This window comes from Ovis aries, chromosome 7 (assembly GCF_016772045.2).
Source record: "Ovis aries strain OAR_USU_Benz2616 breed Rambouillet chromosome 7, ARS-UI_Ramb_v3.0, whole genome shotgun sequence".
Lineage (NCBI taxonomy): Eukaryota > Metazoa > Chordata > Mammalia > Artiodactyla > Bovidae > Ovis > Ovis aries.
Window position 1 is genome coordinate 46,382,579 of NC_056060.1, and position 16,743 is coordinate 46,399,321.

The window sequence follows — 16,743 nt, forward strand, 5'->3', positions numbered from 1 at the left end:
AAAGATATACCAAGCTGAATGTCGAATTCCAAAGAATGGCAAGGAGAGATAAGAAAGCTTTCCTAAATGAACAGTGCGAAAATACAGAGGAAAACAGCAGAATGGAAAAGACTAGAGATCTCTTCAAGAAGATTAGAGATACCAAGGGAACAAAGATCCATCTAGTCAAAGCTATGGTTTTTCCAGTAGTCATGTATGGATGTGAGAGTTGGACTATAAACAAAGCTGAGCACCGAAGAATTGATGCTTTTGAACTGCGGTGTTGGAGAAGACTCTTGAGAGTCCCTTGGACTGAAAGGAGATCAAACCCGTCCATCCTAAAGGAAATCAATCCTGAATATTCATTGGAAGGAATGATGCTGAAACTGAAACTCCAATACTTTGGCCACCTGATGCGAAGAACTGACTAATTTGAAAAGACCCCGATGCTGGGAAAGATTGGAGGTGGGAGGAGAAGGGGACGACAGAGGATGAGATGGTTGGATGGCATCACTGACTCAATGGACATGAATTTGAGTAAGCTCCGGGAGTTGGTGATAGATAGGGAGGCTTGGCTTGCATGCAGTCCATGGAGTTGCAAAGAATTGGACAGGACCAAGTGACTGAACTGAACTGAACTGAAAGGAACATTTCATGCAAAGATGGGCACAATAAAGGACAGAAATGGTATGGACCTAACAGGAGCAGAAGATATTAAGAAAAGGTGGAATACAAGAATACACAGAACTATACAAAAAAGATCTCCATGACCCAGAAAACCATGATGGTGTGATCACTCACCTAGAGCCAGACATCCTGGATTCCAAAGTCAACTGGGTCTTAGGGAGCATCACTAACAAAGCTAGTGGAGGTGATGGAATTCCAGTTGAGCTGTTTCAAGTCCTGAAAGATGATGCTGTGAAAGTGCTGCACTCAGTATGCCAGCAAATTGGGAAAACTCAGCAGTGGCCACAGGACTGGAAAAGGTCAGTTTCATTCCAATCCCAAAGAAGGGAAATGCCAAAGAATGCTCAAACTACCACACAATCGCACTAATTTCACATGCTAGCAGAGTAGTGCTCAGAATTCTCCAAGCCAGGCTTCAACAGTACATGAACCCAGAACTCCCAGATGTTCAAGCTGGATTTAGAAAAGGCAGAGGAACCAGAGATTAAATTGCCAACATCTGTTGGATCATGGAAAAAGCAAGAGAATTCTAGAAAAAACATCTGCTTTATTGACTATGCCAAAGCCTTTGACTGTGTGGATAACAACAAAATGTGGAAAATTCTGAAAGAGATAGGAATACCAGACCACCTGACCTGCCTCCTGAGAAATCTGTATGCAGGTCAAGAAGCAACAGTTAGAACCAGACATGGTACAATGAACTGGTTCCAAATTGGGAAAGGAGTATGTCAAGGCTGTATATTGTCACCCTGCTTATTTAAGTTATATGCAGAGTACGTCATGTGAAGTGCCGAGCTGGATGAAGCACAAGCTGGAATCCAGATTGCCGGGAGAAATATCAGTAACCTCAGATATGCAGATAGCACAACCCTTAGGGCAGAAAGCAAAGAGAAACTAAGGAGCCTCTTGATGAAGGTGAAAGAGGAGAGCTTGAAAGTCAGCATTCAGGAAACTGACATCACGACATCTGGTCCCATCACTTCATGGCAAATAGATGGAGAAACAATCGAAACAGTAACAGCCTTTATTTTCTTGGGCTCCAAAATCACTGTAGATGGTGACAACAGCCCTGAAATTAGAAGACGCTTACTCCTTGGAAGAAAATCTATGACAAACTGAGACAGCATATTAAAAACCAGAGACATTACTTTACTGACAAAGGTCCATATAGTCAAAGCTATGGCTTTTCCAGTAGTCATGTATGGATGTGACGGTTGGACTATAAAGGAAGCTGAGTGCTGAAGAACTGATGGTACTGAACTGTGGTGTTGGAGAAGACTCTTGAGAGACTGCAAGAAGATCAAACCAGTCAATCCTAAAGGAAATCAACCCTGAATATTCATTGGAAGGACTGATGCTGAAGCTGAAGCTCCAGTACTTTGGCCACCTGATGCAAAGAGCTGACTCACTGGAAAAGACCCTGATACTGGGAAAGATTGAAGACAGGAGAGAAGGGGATGACAGAGGACGAGATGGTTGGATGGCATCACTGCCTTGATGGGCATGAGTTTGAGGAAGCTCTGGGAGATGGTGAAGGACAGGGAAGTCTGGTATGCTACAGTCTATGGCATCAAAAAGAGTTGGACATAACTTAGCAACTGAACAACACAAAAATCATAGGTCAAAATTGATTTCTTTCTTTTTGTTATAAGTTATTCTCCTTCTTCCATATATCCTGTAGATTCACCATACTAATTATCCAAGGCTAAATGACCATTGAGACTTTAATTTGGCCATATGTTTTCTTACGCAAATTGTTATTTTTAATATTTCTTTGACTTTGTCATCGAATCCCAAATAAAGATTTTCTTTTATTCTTCTATATGGGAATGATTAGGGCTTTATTGGAGGCTGTTTGTTTGCTTTCTCCCTTCCTGCCTCCCACCATCTCTTGTTTTTAACTACGGATTACTACTTTTTAGGACATTTTCATTCTCTTTCTCTTAATACCTAACCTGTAATTTCATACGCAGTCTTCACTTACATTTTTATTTAAATCATAGATAGTTGAAATGTCACATGATCCATTGATACAAATATTTCCATCAATGGTGTTCATGCTCCACAGTTCTAGTGCAATTATGAGAATGTTGATGTATGTGGAAACTTGCCCTTGGTGAGATATATAAGAAATTTAGATTTAAAGAAAAACTTTTAATAGCAGCACATACAAATACGGATATTATTTATGATGTAATTAGTGGCTTCTTCTGTAATACACCTCTGAAACAAAAGTTTAAATTAAGTACGGCTGAATCAGTTTTCTTTTCTTTAGGTTGATAGTCAGTTACCAGGTACAGTGTTCCCTGTTGTATTTCATCCTGTGGCCCCTCCAAAATCTATTGCTTTGGATTCAGGTAAGAAAAATTTACGCTGAGATATACTCTATACATAAAAGTTGAATAGATATCATTTTGACCTACTAGAAAGCTTGATTGCCTTTTTCCTGTTTTCTTTCTTCCTTTTAGAGCCCAAACCTTTCATTGATGTGAGTGTCATCACAAGATTTAATGAGTACAGTAAAGTCTTACAGTTCAAGTAAGTAAAGATGCCCTTATTCATCTAAAGGAATTTAAAATGAGAATCTCTTTTGAAAATACATTATGTTTTGGAAGTGACTTTTGTATGAAAATTATTTCCACCTGAACGTATCAATCTACTTTATAGTCAACTGATTTTATATGTTGAAACTTATTTTAATAATAGCTTCTATATATTTTAAAGTATAAAATTCCTTCAACCACTTCTCCCCTTTGTAACTTCCATTAGAATATAAAATAGTGAAATATAAATGATGTGTTTGAGAGATATGTTCTTTAATTCCTGTGGACTTTAAAAATTAGATAATATATGCTACATCATCATTGTTCTTATATCTTCCATAACATGGTAAATAGAGCATTTGGAACTTTAAATGCTAAGTGTTAATATAGCAGTGAAACTTTTACTTTAATTTAAAAAAAAAGATCTCAGCCTAAATAAACTTTGATCTTGCTAACATAACCCTTGTTTAAGAGATCATGGAACAAGATCTTGCTGTGATTTTTGGGGAAAATCAAAGTTTTAACATGGAAAATTACAAGGTTTGATAAAATGCCTTTTTCATCCTTAAGAAAGCTTTTTCTATTAAAAAAATTTTTTTTTCCCTTAGGTATTTTATGGTTCTCATTCAGGAAATGGCTTTAAAAGTTGATCAGGGATTTCTAGGAGCTATTACTACGCTGTTTACCCCAACAACTGACCCTGAAGCTGAAAGAAAATGGGTAATAATTTTTATTTCTTGGGAATATTATGAAAGATCAACCATTCTTTTCAATAATTGTTGTAGAAAAAAATTAAAATAGAAAATCTTGATTAATTTTTTTCAGACAGAGTTAATCCGGGAAGACTCTGATGCTATAAACACAGAATTAGTGGGGACCTCAGTGACTGATACATCCATTCTTAGTTTCTTTGAACATTTCCATATTTCTCCTATAAAGGTTTGTTGTAATTATTACTTTGAAAATTTGACAGAAGTATTGTAGAACTTTTAAAGGCTATGTATACAAATGTGAGTTTTAATTTGTTATATCTAATATTTGGAGGGGAATTTTGTTTGATTAATTGAAATAATTAAGACAGTTCTCTGTAACATATGTACAGCCACAATTCCCACAGAGAAACCACCAGAGCATGATCTCTAGTCTTGAATTAATAACCCCTTTCTTCAAGGAAGAAGCTGACAAAAGCATTTCTTAATTAAGCAAAGAAGTGCTCACCAACATTTAATGTTGTGGTTGCGCTTTGTAACTCCTCACTGTCTGAATAGAAAGCTATAATGGGTGTCCTAACCAGAATGTGAAAACGCTGAAGTTGCTGTTACACTGTTGATGTGGTATTTTTCACCCTTCCAAAATTTGATTGTAACTAGGGGAGTGGAAAATTGGATACCTTTCACTTGCCTGATTTTGTCCTTTATGAACCCATTTCCTTGTCTCCTTTTGTTATTCTTTTTAGCTGTTCTAGGAAAAGGTGACTGCTTAGAGAATCCACAAATGCTATCAGCCATAAAGCTCTAAACTTGTGTAATGGGCCAGATTTACAATTAAGTAACTCTTTAAAAATATTGATGATCCTTTACATTCTCAAAAACTGTTAACCGCACAATATTGTCAGTTGCATTCACCAGTCCATTCAGCTGAGGGAATGGATTTATAAAATAAAATTATTATTTTAATTAATTAATTAATTAATTTTAAGTTGATATATTAGTTTGGTGATATCAAATATATTGATAGTGTTAGGTTCAAAATTGATATTGTTTTATGTGATGAGTTATACACAATTTCTTTTTCATTATTAAATGAAAATCAGTTCTTTATGAGATTGGACAATACCTTCAACAAATTCTTAACTGAAGACCTGCTATTGAAGTTGCTGTTGAAGATATAAAATGACTTCATGGGGTTTATAATCTCCATGGGGTATTACAGGTTTATAATTTACCTATACATATTGTGACTCAGTGGTAAAAATCCTCCTGCCAAGCAGGAGACACAGATTCAATCCCTGTTTCGGGAAGGTCCCCTGGAGAAGCAAATGGCAACCCACTCCAGTATTCTTGCCTGGGGAATCCCAAGGGCTGAGGCAGGTTACAGTCCGTTCAGTCACAGAGTTGGACTTGGCTGAGCGACTAAATGACGATGTTTTTAGGCACACTGGGACTCGCCCCATAATGTTGAATAACTAAAATCATGGCCGTCGTGGTCATTTCTTACTCTGTAGGAAAAGGCTGGATCTCTTTTCACTGAAGATTGCCCCTCATGGATCCCAGCCCTCTCTAAGTCTGCAGATGGGCAAAAGTCCACATGAGAGAAAAAATTCAACAACCAGGCTTCCCTGGCTTTTCCATAAGTCCCCTCTATTGAGCTCTCTATTGAGGGAGAATGCCTAGAGAACTGGCAGAATGAGAAGGCAGAGTTATCTGCTTTACTTAACACATATTGAATTACCTTCTGCCTGTATCTTCTGGCACTATCTCACTAATGTTAGTGCAGCACGAAGCAGAAGAAGCTAAATGGGAATGTGAAAATCCCATGGTTAAGTCCTGAGTTGAAGGGGTTGTGGAAGCTGAAAACCTTATTTTTCTTTTCTTTTTTTATTTTTTTAATTTTAAAATCTTTAATTCTTACATGCGTTTCCAAACATGAACCCCCCTACCACCTCCCTCCCCATAACATCTCTGTGGGTCATCCCCCTGCACCAGCCCCAAGCATGCTGTATCCTGCGTCAGACATAGACTGGCGATTCAATTCTTACATGATAGTATACATGTTAGAATGCCATTCTCCGAAATCATCCCACCCTCTCCCTCTCCCTCTGAGTCCAAAAGTCCGTTATACACATCTGTGTCTTTTTTCCTGTCTTGCATACAGGGTCGTCATTGCCATCTTTCTAAATTCCATATATATGTGTTAGTATACTGTATTGGTGTTTTTCTTTCTGGCTTACTTCACTCTGTATAATTGGCTCCAGTTTCATCCATCTCATCAGAACTGATTCAAATGAGTTCTTTTTAATGGCTGAGTAATACTCCATTGTGTATATGTACCACAGCTTTCTTATCCATTCATCTGCTGATGGACATCTAGGTTGTTTCCATCTCCTGGCTATTATAAACAGTGCTGCGATGAACATTGGGGTACATGTGTCTCTTTCCATTCTGGTTTCCTCGGTGTGTATGCCCAGCAGTGGGATTGCTGGGTCATAAGGTAGTTCTATTTGCAATTTTTAAGGAATCTCCACACTGTTCTCCATAGTGGCTGTACTAGTTTGCACTCCCACCAACAGTGTAGGAGGGTTCCCTTTTCTCCACACCCTCTCCAGCATTTATTGCTTGCAGATTTTTGGATCGCAGCCATTCTGACTGGTGTGAAGTGGTACCTCACTGTGGTTTTGATTTGCATTTCTCTAATAATGAGTGATGTTGAGCATCTTTTCATGTGTTTGTTAGCCATCCGTATGTCTTCTTTGGAGAAATGTCTATTTAGTTCTTTGGCCCATTTTTTGATTGGGTCGTTTATTTTTCTGGAATTGAGCTGCATAAGTTGCTTGTATATTTTTGAGATTAGTTGTTTGTCAGTTGCTTCATTTGCTATTATTTTCTCCCATTCAGAAGGCTGTCTTTTCACCTTGCTTATATTTTCCTTCATTGTGCAGAAGCTTTTAATTTTAATTAGATCCCATTTGTTTATTTTTGCTTTTATTTCCAGAATTCTGGGAGGTGGATCATAGAGGATCCTGCTGTGATTTATGTCGGAGAATGTTTTGCCTATGTTCTCCTCTAGGAGTTTTATAGTTTCTGGTCTTACATTTAGATCTTTAATCCATTTTGAGTTTATTTTTGTGTGGGGTATTAGAAAGTGATCTAGTTTCATTCTTTTACAAGTGGTTGACCAGTTTTCCCAGCACCACTTGTTAAAGAGATTGTCTTTACTCCATTGTATATTCTTGCCTCCTTTGTCAAAGATAAGGTGTCCATATGTGTGTGGATTTATCTCTGGGCTTTCTATTTTGTTCCATTGATCTATATGTCTGTCTTTGTGCCAGTACCATACTGTTTTGATGACTGTGGCTTTGTAGTAGAGCCTGAAGTCAGTCAAGTTGATTCCTCCAGTTCCATTCTTATTTCTCAAGATTGCTTTGGCAATTCGAGGTTTTTGTATTTCCATACAAATCTTGAAATTATTTGTTCTAGTTCTGTGAAAAATATGGCTGGTAGCTTGATAGGGATTGCATTGAATTTATAAATTGCTTTGGGTAGTATACTCATCTTCACTATATTGATTCTTCCGATCCATGAACATGGTATATTTCTGCATCTATTAGTGTCCTCTTTGATTTCTTTAATCAGTGTTTTATAGTTTTCTATATATAGGTCTTTAGTTTCTTTAGGTAGATATATTCCTAAGTATTTTATTCTTTTCGTTGCAATGGTGAATGGAATTGTTTCCTTAATTTCTTTTTCTACTTTCTCATTGTTAGTGTATAGGAATGCAAGGGATTTCTGTGTGTTGATTTTATATCCTGCAACTTTACTGTATTCATTGATGAGCTCTAGTAATTTTCTGGTGGAGTCTTTAGGGTTGAAAACCTTATTATTCTTTTAACCATTTATTTGGAACTTGCTAAAGTGTTGCCATAATTGTCATGCTGTTGTTACTTATCCTTGTGTAATTATACTGCAGTTATTCTTAATTGTTACTAAAAGTTATTTATCTTGTAGAAATGATTATCCATTATTTTGAGTTAGACTGCTGGTAGGCCAGTTGACATTTTTTTCCTCTTAAAATGATTATGCTGTTTTTGCAAAGTGTTTTTTTGGTTTCCTCCATATAAACACAATGTTATTTATAAAGTTTGAATAAAATTATGGTTCAGTTTTGGGGACAAATTGATTTGTATTTTATTAGAAAGTAAATATGAGGATCAGAACTGTTCTGTGTAATATATTGAATAACAAGTAATAGTTTTCTTTAGGATTCTAATTGAAAGGTACATTTGTTTGTGTCTGGACAATGTGGTGTCCATGTATGTAGATATTTTTGTTTTTAGTTTTCATTTACTGAACATTATTTTCCTTTTAGTTGCACTTGAGTTTGTCTTTGGGTTCTGGTGGTGAGGAATCAAACCAAGAGAAACAGGAACTGATTCCAATTCATTCTGTCAACCTGCTATTGAAAAGCATCGGTGCTACTCTGACTGATGTGGATGACCTTATATTCAAGTAAGAGTTCTGATGAAGTGTGTTAGGAGGTTTTTATACCAGGATGCTATTTCTGGATATTCATTCTTTTCATTTGTGCTAGAAGTTACCTTAGAAAAGTGGTAATTCTACTACTTACACTTTTAATAGTTTGGACCCATTCTAGTTTGGACTCATAAAGACAAGGTAAAGAGTCTAATATTTTTTTCAGTTATCAGCATCTAGATAATATATGAATATAGTATAAACATTGAATTATTTTAGTAGTATGTTATAAATGGACCATGTTTTAAGTGAAATTATATTTAAAAATAGATAGCAGTAGGATTAGATTTCAGTATAATTTGTGGCAAAGTATAGATAATAGCTCCTTGCTACCTTTCATATAAGAATATTTGTGTGTGCCAGATACATATAAATTCAATGAATATTTATTGAATTGATATTCAACAGTGGTATTAGAGAAAAAAATTCATTAATATTATTTTTACCTTGTATACTATCAAATTTTATAGGAATCAAAGGCTTAAATATTAAGTTCAAATGGAAAGAAAAAGACTAAGGAAAAATAGAAGTTATTTGCTATCAAATCTCTAAATAAAAGGAAACCTTCCTATGTTTAAAAGCAATGGAAAAAATCCTGATGGAAAAATAAAAATTAATTTGACTACATAAAAATTAAACTCTTAAAACAAAATCAATGAAAATAATTAAAAAAACAAAGAACTGGGATGATATAAGTATAGCAAAAGGTTAATAATTTAATTTTTAACCTAAAAATTCAAATGCCATAGGTACTAGAGAACAACGTGAACTAATTCATAAAAGGGAAGATACAGTGGCTAATAGATATTAGAAATGTTTAGTTTTATTGTTTATCAAAGAATATATGCAAATTAAAGCAAATTATCAAAGATTTCAAAATATGAGAAATCCTAGTACTAGAGAGAAGTGCATCTAAGAAATGGACATTTTTTATTTTTTTAATCATATGTACAAGTGGAAAGGGGTATATATCAAGAGTCTTAAATGTTTTTGTAGGCTTTCACTCAGTAATTATTTTGGGTAGGAATTCAGTCAGAAAATAATCTTGAAATGCAACCAAAGGTGTATTCAGAATACACATGGCAACTCTGATTATTACGTCAAAATTTGGAAATAATCTGATCGTGAAAGAATTGTTTGACCTATCCACATGATGGAATGCTATGTTATTGAAAATGGTTATATCAAAATTTGAAAACCTAAAAGAATATTTATCTAAAATGTTGAGTATAAAAATGCATACAGAGTGTTTTAATATTTTTCAGTTGCATAGAAAAGAAAGAATTTGAAGTGGAAAACGAGGAAAAGAAAAAGTTTAAGAAAAAAATTCACTGTGTAGTGGGATTATGGTCAACTTTTTACTCTGTGTGTGTTTATGAAAGATTTGCATGACAATGTACTATTTTTATCATAGTTTTGGCATCCTAATATTTAATATCTCAAATTACATGTACAAACCTAATTGTGACTTAGAAATTATTATCACTGAAATTTTAAGTCTTTTTTTTTTTTTTCCCAAAAAATAATCTTAGTACTTTTGACTCTTTCTCCTCCCAGACTTGCTTATTATGAAATTCGGTATCAGTTTTACAACAGAGATCAGCTCATGTGGAGTGTTGTTAGACATTACAGTGAACAGGTAACTTCCTGTTGTATTAATAGTAGCTCATTCGGAAGATACTTCATAATATAAAAGCAAAGCATTTATGTGTGACAGTAGTGGGTGACATTTACCTAACTTAGTGCAGTTCACAATCTCATTACTTAGTAGTTTTCTGGAATGATTAACTTCTGTTTCTTTAATTCCACCCCCCTCCCGCCCCACCAACTATATAAACCTTTTAAAAAGTTTGCTTTAGTGTGTTTTCCTTTTGCAATTATACATTTACCACTTTGAGAAAGAATAGTGATTTAAGGGTCATTACATTTTATTCCTTCAGTGACTATAGTTTCTAAGCATAGTATAGTAGAATTGCGAGGAAACCAAGTTCCTCTTACTGATGCCTGTTCCTCCATGGTTTGAAGTCTGTGCACAGAGACACAGTAGCTGTTTTGGGGGCACCAGAGTGCCATTGGGCTTGCCAGGTGGCGTAGTGGTAAGGAACACACCTGCCATTGCCGTAGATATAAGAGACGCAGGTTCTCTCCCCGAGTCGGGAAGATTCCCTGGAGGAGGGCATGGCAACTCACTCCAATATTCTTGCCTTGAAAATTCCATGGGCAGAGGAACCTGGCGGGCTACAGCCCATGGGGTTGCAAAGAAGCGGACAGGACTTAAGCAACTGAGCACACACGCACGAGTTACCATTGCTACGCACGTGTACCATTGCTGTGGGTGACATTGCTCTTGCCTTCCTCTGCTGAAAGGTCTTTTCTCTTACGGTGTTTAAACTTGATTTTTACATGTTCAAATAAGGATATTTTTTCATTTGCCTTTTTGTTTTGGTTATCAACCCATTTAGTTCATAGCAATAAATATATATCCATTTAATATGCATACTCAGCCATGCAAGGTCAGTATAATAGACCTCCCAGTTTACAGATGAAAAGAACAGGGCCTATAGAGACTACGCGACTTGTCCAAGGCTATGTAACTGACAAAAGGCTGACTTTGCCTCAAACGTGAGTTCTATCCCATTTGAAAGTCCCATGTAAAGTAGGACCATAGTGCCTGGAACATAGTAAAACGTCACTGCAGAGTTTTCCTTTAACAACCTAATTTAGTCAGTATCCCACTTTTTCCACGTTGGTTCATGATGTATTTTCTTACAATGGTTGCAAAGAACTTCATTCATTCATTTATTTATTTATTTTCCTGTAGTTCTTGAAACAGATGTATGTCCTTGTATTGGGCTTAGATGTACTTGGAAACCCGTTTGGATTAATTAGAGGTCTATCTGAAGGCTTTGAAGCTTTTTTCTATGAACCCTTCCAGGTATTGGTCTTTTATTTATTTTAAGTGTAGTATAGAAAAACGGATGTTCTACTTTTTATGACAGATAATTCATATTTTAATTGTATCTTGGAACTGAATAATGTTCAAATACCAAGTATATCAATTTTATATATTTTAAAAATTACTAGCGATAACATCAAAAGATTGTTTTAGAACTAACTGAGCACTTCTAGTATCTGGGTAATAAAGCATGCCTACATTTTCTAGGATTTAACGTAGTTGTTAGGAAGAGTGCTAAGTAGACAGAACGTTTCAAAACTGTGTCACCACCGTGTAAAGAACTAATGGGCATTGAAAGCTGACTTTGTTTCATAGTCAAGCTTTCCTCTAACCTGTTCTCCATTTAAAGGATGCAGGATCCCAGTGTGGTGAGGGTTTCAGAAGGACAAAGCAAAAAGAATAAATGGGAAAACAAGAGAGCCCAAACTGTGTGGGCTGCTAGTCTTGCTTTCAATGTGGCTTGCTGTAACAGTCTGATGGCACTTGGTCCTGGAAGGCCAATTTCCAATTTTGACTGAAGCCAATGATTTATTCCTCTCCAGTTTTTGTCATCTTAAAGAGTTGACATCTTAAAGGGTTGCTAAGATCATGTGGGTTAAAAGTATCTTCAGACACAATAGGTGTTCCATCAGTTTGGGGATTAGAAGGTGAAAACTGTCAGCACAATGCTGACGCATCTTTGAGATTTCGTATCTTCATGGAAATTCTGAAATACTAGATTCAAAGTCTTAAACGTATTTAAATTTTAAGTAGCAAACTTTTCTTTAAATTTTTGACCAGGGTGCTGTTCAAGGCCCTGAAGAATTTGCTGAGGGGTTAGTAATTGGAGTAAAAAGTCTCTTTGGACACACAGTAGGTATGTATTACATATTTGTGTGTGTATGTGTATAAACATAATAATTTATATTTTTATGTTATTAAATTCATTGTTTATAAAAATAAATGACTATGTTTCAGAAAAGAGGGTTTCGCTGTATAATAATTGTTCTGAAAGATGAGTTCACTTGTTCTTAAATGGAAAATAATTTGACATTGACCTGCTGAGGTGTTTTTTTTTTTTTTATGTCGTAGATTTGTTAATCAGTGTACTTGCAATAGTTTTATTCCTCTTCTTGCTAAGTGGGAACTGAATACAATCAATATCTGCCTTTTTGTATAGGAGACAGAATTTTAAGCACCTGTTGGTTTCAAGCAGCCACATGCTCTGTATTGCGATAATGCTCTTCAAAGAAACAGTGTGATTTACTTCTCTGGGTCTTTTGACAGGTGGTGCAGCAGGAGTTGTATCTCGAATCACCGGCTCTGTTGGAAAAGGTTTGGCAGCAATTACAATGGACAAAGAATATCAGCAAAAAAGAAGAGAGGAGATGGGTCGGCAGCCTAAAGATTTTGGTGACAGCCTGGCCAGAGGGGGAAAGGGCTTGCTGCTTGTAAGTCTCCTGCAGAATCTTCAAGAAATACTAACTTACAGATACACTTTAGCATATGTACTGGTTGTGTGGCACGTGGAACACTGCTTGTAAGTAAGTCTGTCAGAGCAACAGTAGTGATAAATTGCACACTTTCTGTTTCCTTTTTTGTTCTTCTTTCCCTTTATCACCATCAGTCTACCCTAACCGCCCACCCCCACTCCAATTCCTAGACTTTGGCGCTTGGGCTGGAGTGAAAACTATAATGATGGCAGATTAGCACTAGTGTGGAAGGTGGGGAAGTGGAGCAGAGGAACGTGGAGGTAACTGGAGGGAGAGAGTTGGCTTCAGGTCATCATCAGTCAACCGTTTCTATAGAAGGCAGGTGCACAGGTTACGTGTTACAAACCAGGAACTACCTTTCATTACTTTTCAGTACTATACCATTCAATTATACAGGTGATACATGACTATCTTCCGTACAAGTAATTATAAGAACTTCTAAGTTATTTTTTTAAGTGAGTAATGGGAACCTAGGTAAGGCTATAAGGTACTCTTTGATTATCCTTCTCCTCTTCCTAGAGGTATCTGATCTTTTCAGTTTAGTATACATCCTTCAGTTATTTTTCTGTGTGATATACAGCTATTTTTAGTTACTAACACTACTTGAAAGTTATGTAAAGAATGCACGAATATTACTTTTTAACTTTTGAAATTAACTCAGTAGACTGTTCAACTGCTGTGTTTGTGCCTGTGATTTCTAATGTGTATCGTCTCCTCTAAAGCGCTTTACTTGTCAGGTTAGTTGCTGTCCATGAGAGGTCCCTTCATTTTCAGTTTTCCACACTTGCACTAAATTATGGAGTAACTTCATTGGAATTGATAATTAGATCTCTAATTTTGTCAACTCAATAATTTTACTGATATGGAAACTGAGGCTTAAAGAGATTGCATCAACTAGAGAATCCCATGGACAGAGGAGCCTAGTGGGCTAATGTCCACTGGGTCACAGTGAGTTGGACATGACTGAAGTGGCTTAGCATGCACGCACACATATCAACTGGTGATTGGTGTCAGAGTCAGATGTAAAAAATTTTCACCTGCTTTACTCTTCTGTTATAAAGTTCTGCTTCTATAAAGGGCTTCATTTAATATATGCTATGAGGTAATATTTTAAAAATCAGAGAACTCACTTATATGCGCATATTCTCTGTCAAGTCCTTGTTTGTTTTTTTTTTAAAAAAAGTTATTCCTGTAATAATATGTCAGTAGAGACCTCTAGTGGTTGGTTTAAAATTAAGCACCTTCCATTCAGGCTTGACTTGATCTATGATTTCTCTCTTAGGGAGTCGTTGGTGGAGTGACTGGAATAATAACAAAGCCTGTGGAAGGTAGGTTGAGAATGTTTCCTTTCTGTACAAAGTCTGAAGAGTTGATACATGGTAAAAGTAATACATATTATTGTTAGACTGGATTCTGTTGGACTCTCAATAGCAATTGACTTTTTTAAAATCCTAGTTTGAAAAGCACATTCTTTATTCAGTACAATCCCTATCAAAATCCCAGGAGCTTCTTTTTTCAGAGATTGAGGAACTGATTCTAAAATGTATATGGGAATTCAGGGGAACCCTGGATAGCAAAAACATCTGGGGAAAAAAATAATGAAGTTGGAGGACTTATACTATCCAGTTTTAAAACTTACTGTCAAGTTAAAGTAGCTATGACAGGTGTTGCTGGCATACAGCTACACATATAGATCAATGGAGTAGAATTCATATTCAGAAATATATGTTTATTGTTATGGTCGATTATGTTTTGACAGGGGGGCCAAGATAATTCCATAGAAAAAGAATAGTCTTTTCAACAAACAGTACTGGGACAACTGGATATAAAGATAGAGCTTATATATGTGACCCAGCAATTCCACTCTTAGGTATATATCCAAGGGAATTGAAAGCCTCTGTTTGGTCAAAGCCTTGTACAGAAATGTTTATAAAAATATTACTCATAATAACCAGAATGTAATAGCAAGCCAAATGTCCATCTACTAATGCATGGATAAACAAAATGTGGTATACGCCATGCAAATGGGTTAGCATCCATTTGTAAAAAGAAGTCAGGTATTGATACAAGTACAAGATGAATGAACCTTGAAAGCATGAATCCAAGTGAAGAAAAGCCAGTCACAAAAGGCCGCATATTGTATGATTCTATTTGACTAGAATAGGCAAATCCATACAGATAAAATTAGGTTAGTGATTGCCTAGATCTGCAGCGTAGGGAGGAAGGAGGTAAACTGCATAGAATTGGGAAGAGGGTTTGGGGAAAAATGGGAAATGATTGCTAATAGGTATGGGCTTTCTTTTTGAAATAATGCAAATTTTCTAAAATTGATTATGGTGATAGTTGCACAGCTGTGAATATACTTTAATGGGTGAATTATATGGAATGTGAATTATATTTTTATAAAGTTCTTATATTTTTTAAAAAGTACACTTCTTGAAAAATCTCCTGATGGTTGGCAATAATAATAATAATAATAATATTTTCTGGTCAATTCTTAGATCCTCCAGTCATAGTTACTAACTAAACTCCTGGATCACTAGCTGTAAAACTTGAGTATGCCTTGGGATTACCTTGGGGGTTTGTAAAAATGCAGATTACTGGCTGGGAGTGGGGCCTAATAATTTTGCATTTTTAATATACTTTGAAAACCACTGTTTTATCACAGGTTAGGACTAAATTTAACCTCTTTAGAATGTCGAATTCTAGGAGCTTCCTGGGTAAAACCATTCGGTATTTGACTTAGACGTTTGTTGAGTTCGAAGTTGCTGATTTTAAAATCTTTATTCTTTCATTGTCTGGTTTTATGAAGGTGCCAAAAAGGAAGGAGCTGCTGGATTCTTCAAAGGGATTGGAAAAGGGCTTGTGGGTGCTGTGGCTCGTCCAACTGGTGGAATCATAGATATGGCCAGTAGCACCTTCCAGGGGATTCAGAGGTGATTAAATGTACACCATGTACAGGCCATGTGTTTATGTGCTGATTGTTGCTGCTGCTGCTGCTGCTAAGTCGCTTCAGTCGTGTCCGACTCTGTGCAATCCCATAGACGGCAGGCAGCCCAACAGGCTTTCCTGTCCCTGGGATTCTCCAGGCAAGAACACTGGAGTGGGTTGCCATTTCCTTCTCCAATGCATGAAAGTGAAAAGTGAAAATGAAGTCGCTCAGTCGTGTCCAACTCCCAGCGACCCCATGGACTGCAGCCCACCAGGCTCCCCCTGTCCATGGGATTTTCCAGGCAAGAGTAGTGGAGTGGGGTGCCATTGCCTTCTCCGCTGATTGTTGCTAGGAGTACATAAGTATGCTAAATACTCTGCCTGCCCTTAAGGACCTTAAAGTCTGATTGAGAGCTCTTACTGGTTCACAAGGTAGAGCTCCCCCAGAGAGGAGTAAGAAGAGGCTTTTTTATTTATGGCTCAGTTTCTCTTTTATTTGACAAATGGTTATTGGTCCTTACTATTTGCCAGGCACTGTGCTAGACACCAGGGATACAAAGAGTGGATGGCCTACTCCCTGCCTTTATTATTAAGAAAAGGTGAGGGAACATGAAGTCAAACTGACCTGGTTTTAATGTTTGTCACATTATTTTGGCAAATTATTTAAAATTACTGTTTATCAAATATTGATATATTGTGTTACATAGTGGAGCTTCCCTGGTAGCTCAGTTGGTAAAGAATCTGCCTGCAATGCAGGAGACGCAGGTTTAATCCCTGGGTTTGGAAGATCCCCTGGATAAGGAAATGGCAACCCACCCCAGTATTCTTGCCTGGGAAATCCCATGGACAGAGGAGCCTGGCTGGCTACAGTCCCTGGGTCAGGAGAGTCTGACAAGACTCAGCACAGTATTCATGGTTCATGTGTT

General features: G+C 36.6%; 1 protein-coding gene across 4 annotated transcripts in view; it reads left to right on the plus strand.

Annotated features, from left to right (window-relative positions):
• VPS13C (vacuolar protein sorting 13 homolog C) overlaps positions 1-16,743 on the plus strand; it is a 181,184-nt gene that overhangs the window by 151,775 nt on the left and 12,666 nt on the right. For all 4 annotated transcript variants that reach the window (XM_004010549.6, XM_004010550.6, XM_004010551.6 and 1 more), the window contains 11 exons: positions 2,942-3,023; positions 3,135-3,204; positions 3,818-3,929; positions 4,035-4,148; positions 8,295-8,434; positions 10,016-10,097; positions 11,280-11,393; positions 12,195-12,270; positions 12,681-12,844; positions 14,169-14,214; positions 15,699-15,822. In XM_004010549.6, the coding sequence (XP_004010598.3) occupies positions 2,942-3,023; positions 3,135-3,204; positions 3,818-3,929; positions 4,035-4,148; positions 8,295-8,434; positions 10,016-10,097; positions 11,280-11,393; positions 12,195-12,270; positions 12,681-12,844; positions 14,169-14,214; positions 15,699-15,822 (1,124 nt within the window). The remainder of the gene's footprint in view (positions 1-2,941; positions 3,024-3,134; positions 3,205-3,817; positions 3,930-4,034; positions 4,149-8,294; positions 8,435-10,015; positions 10,098-11,279; positions 11,394-12,194; positions 12,271-12,680; positions 12,845-14,168; positions 14,215-15,698; positions 15,823-16,743) is intronic.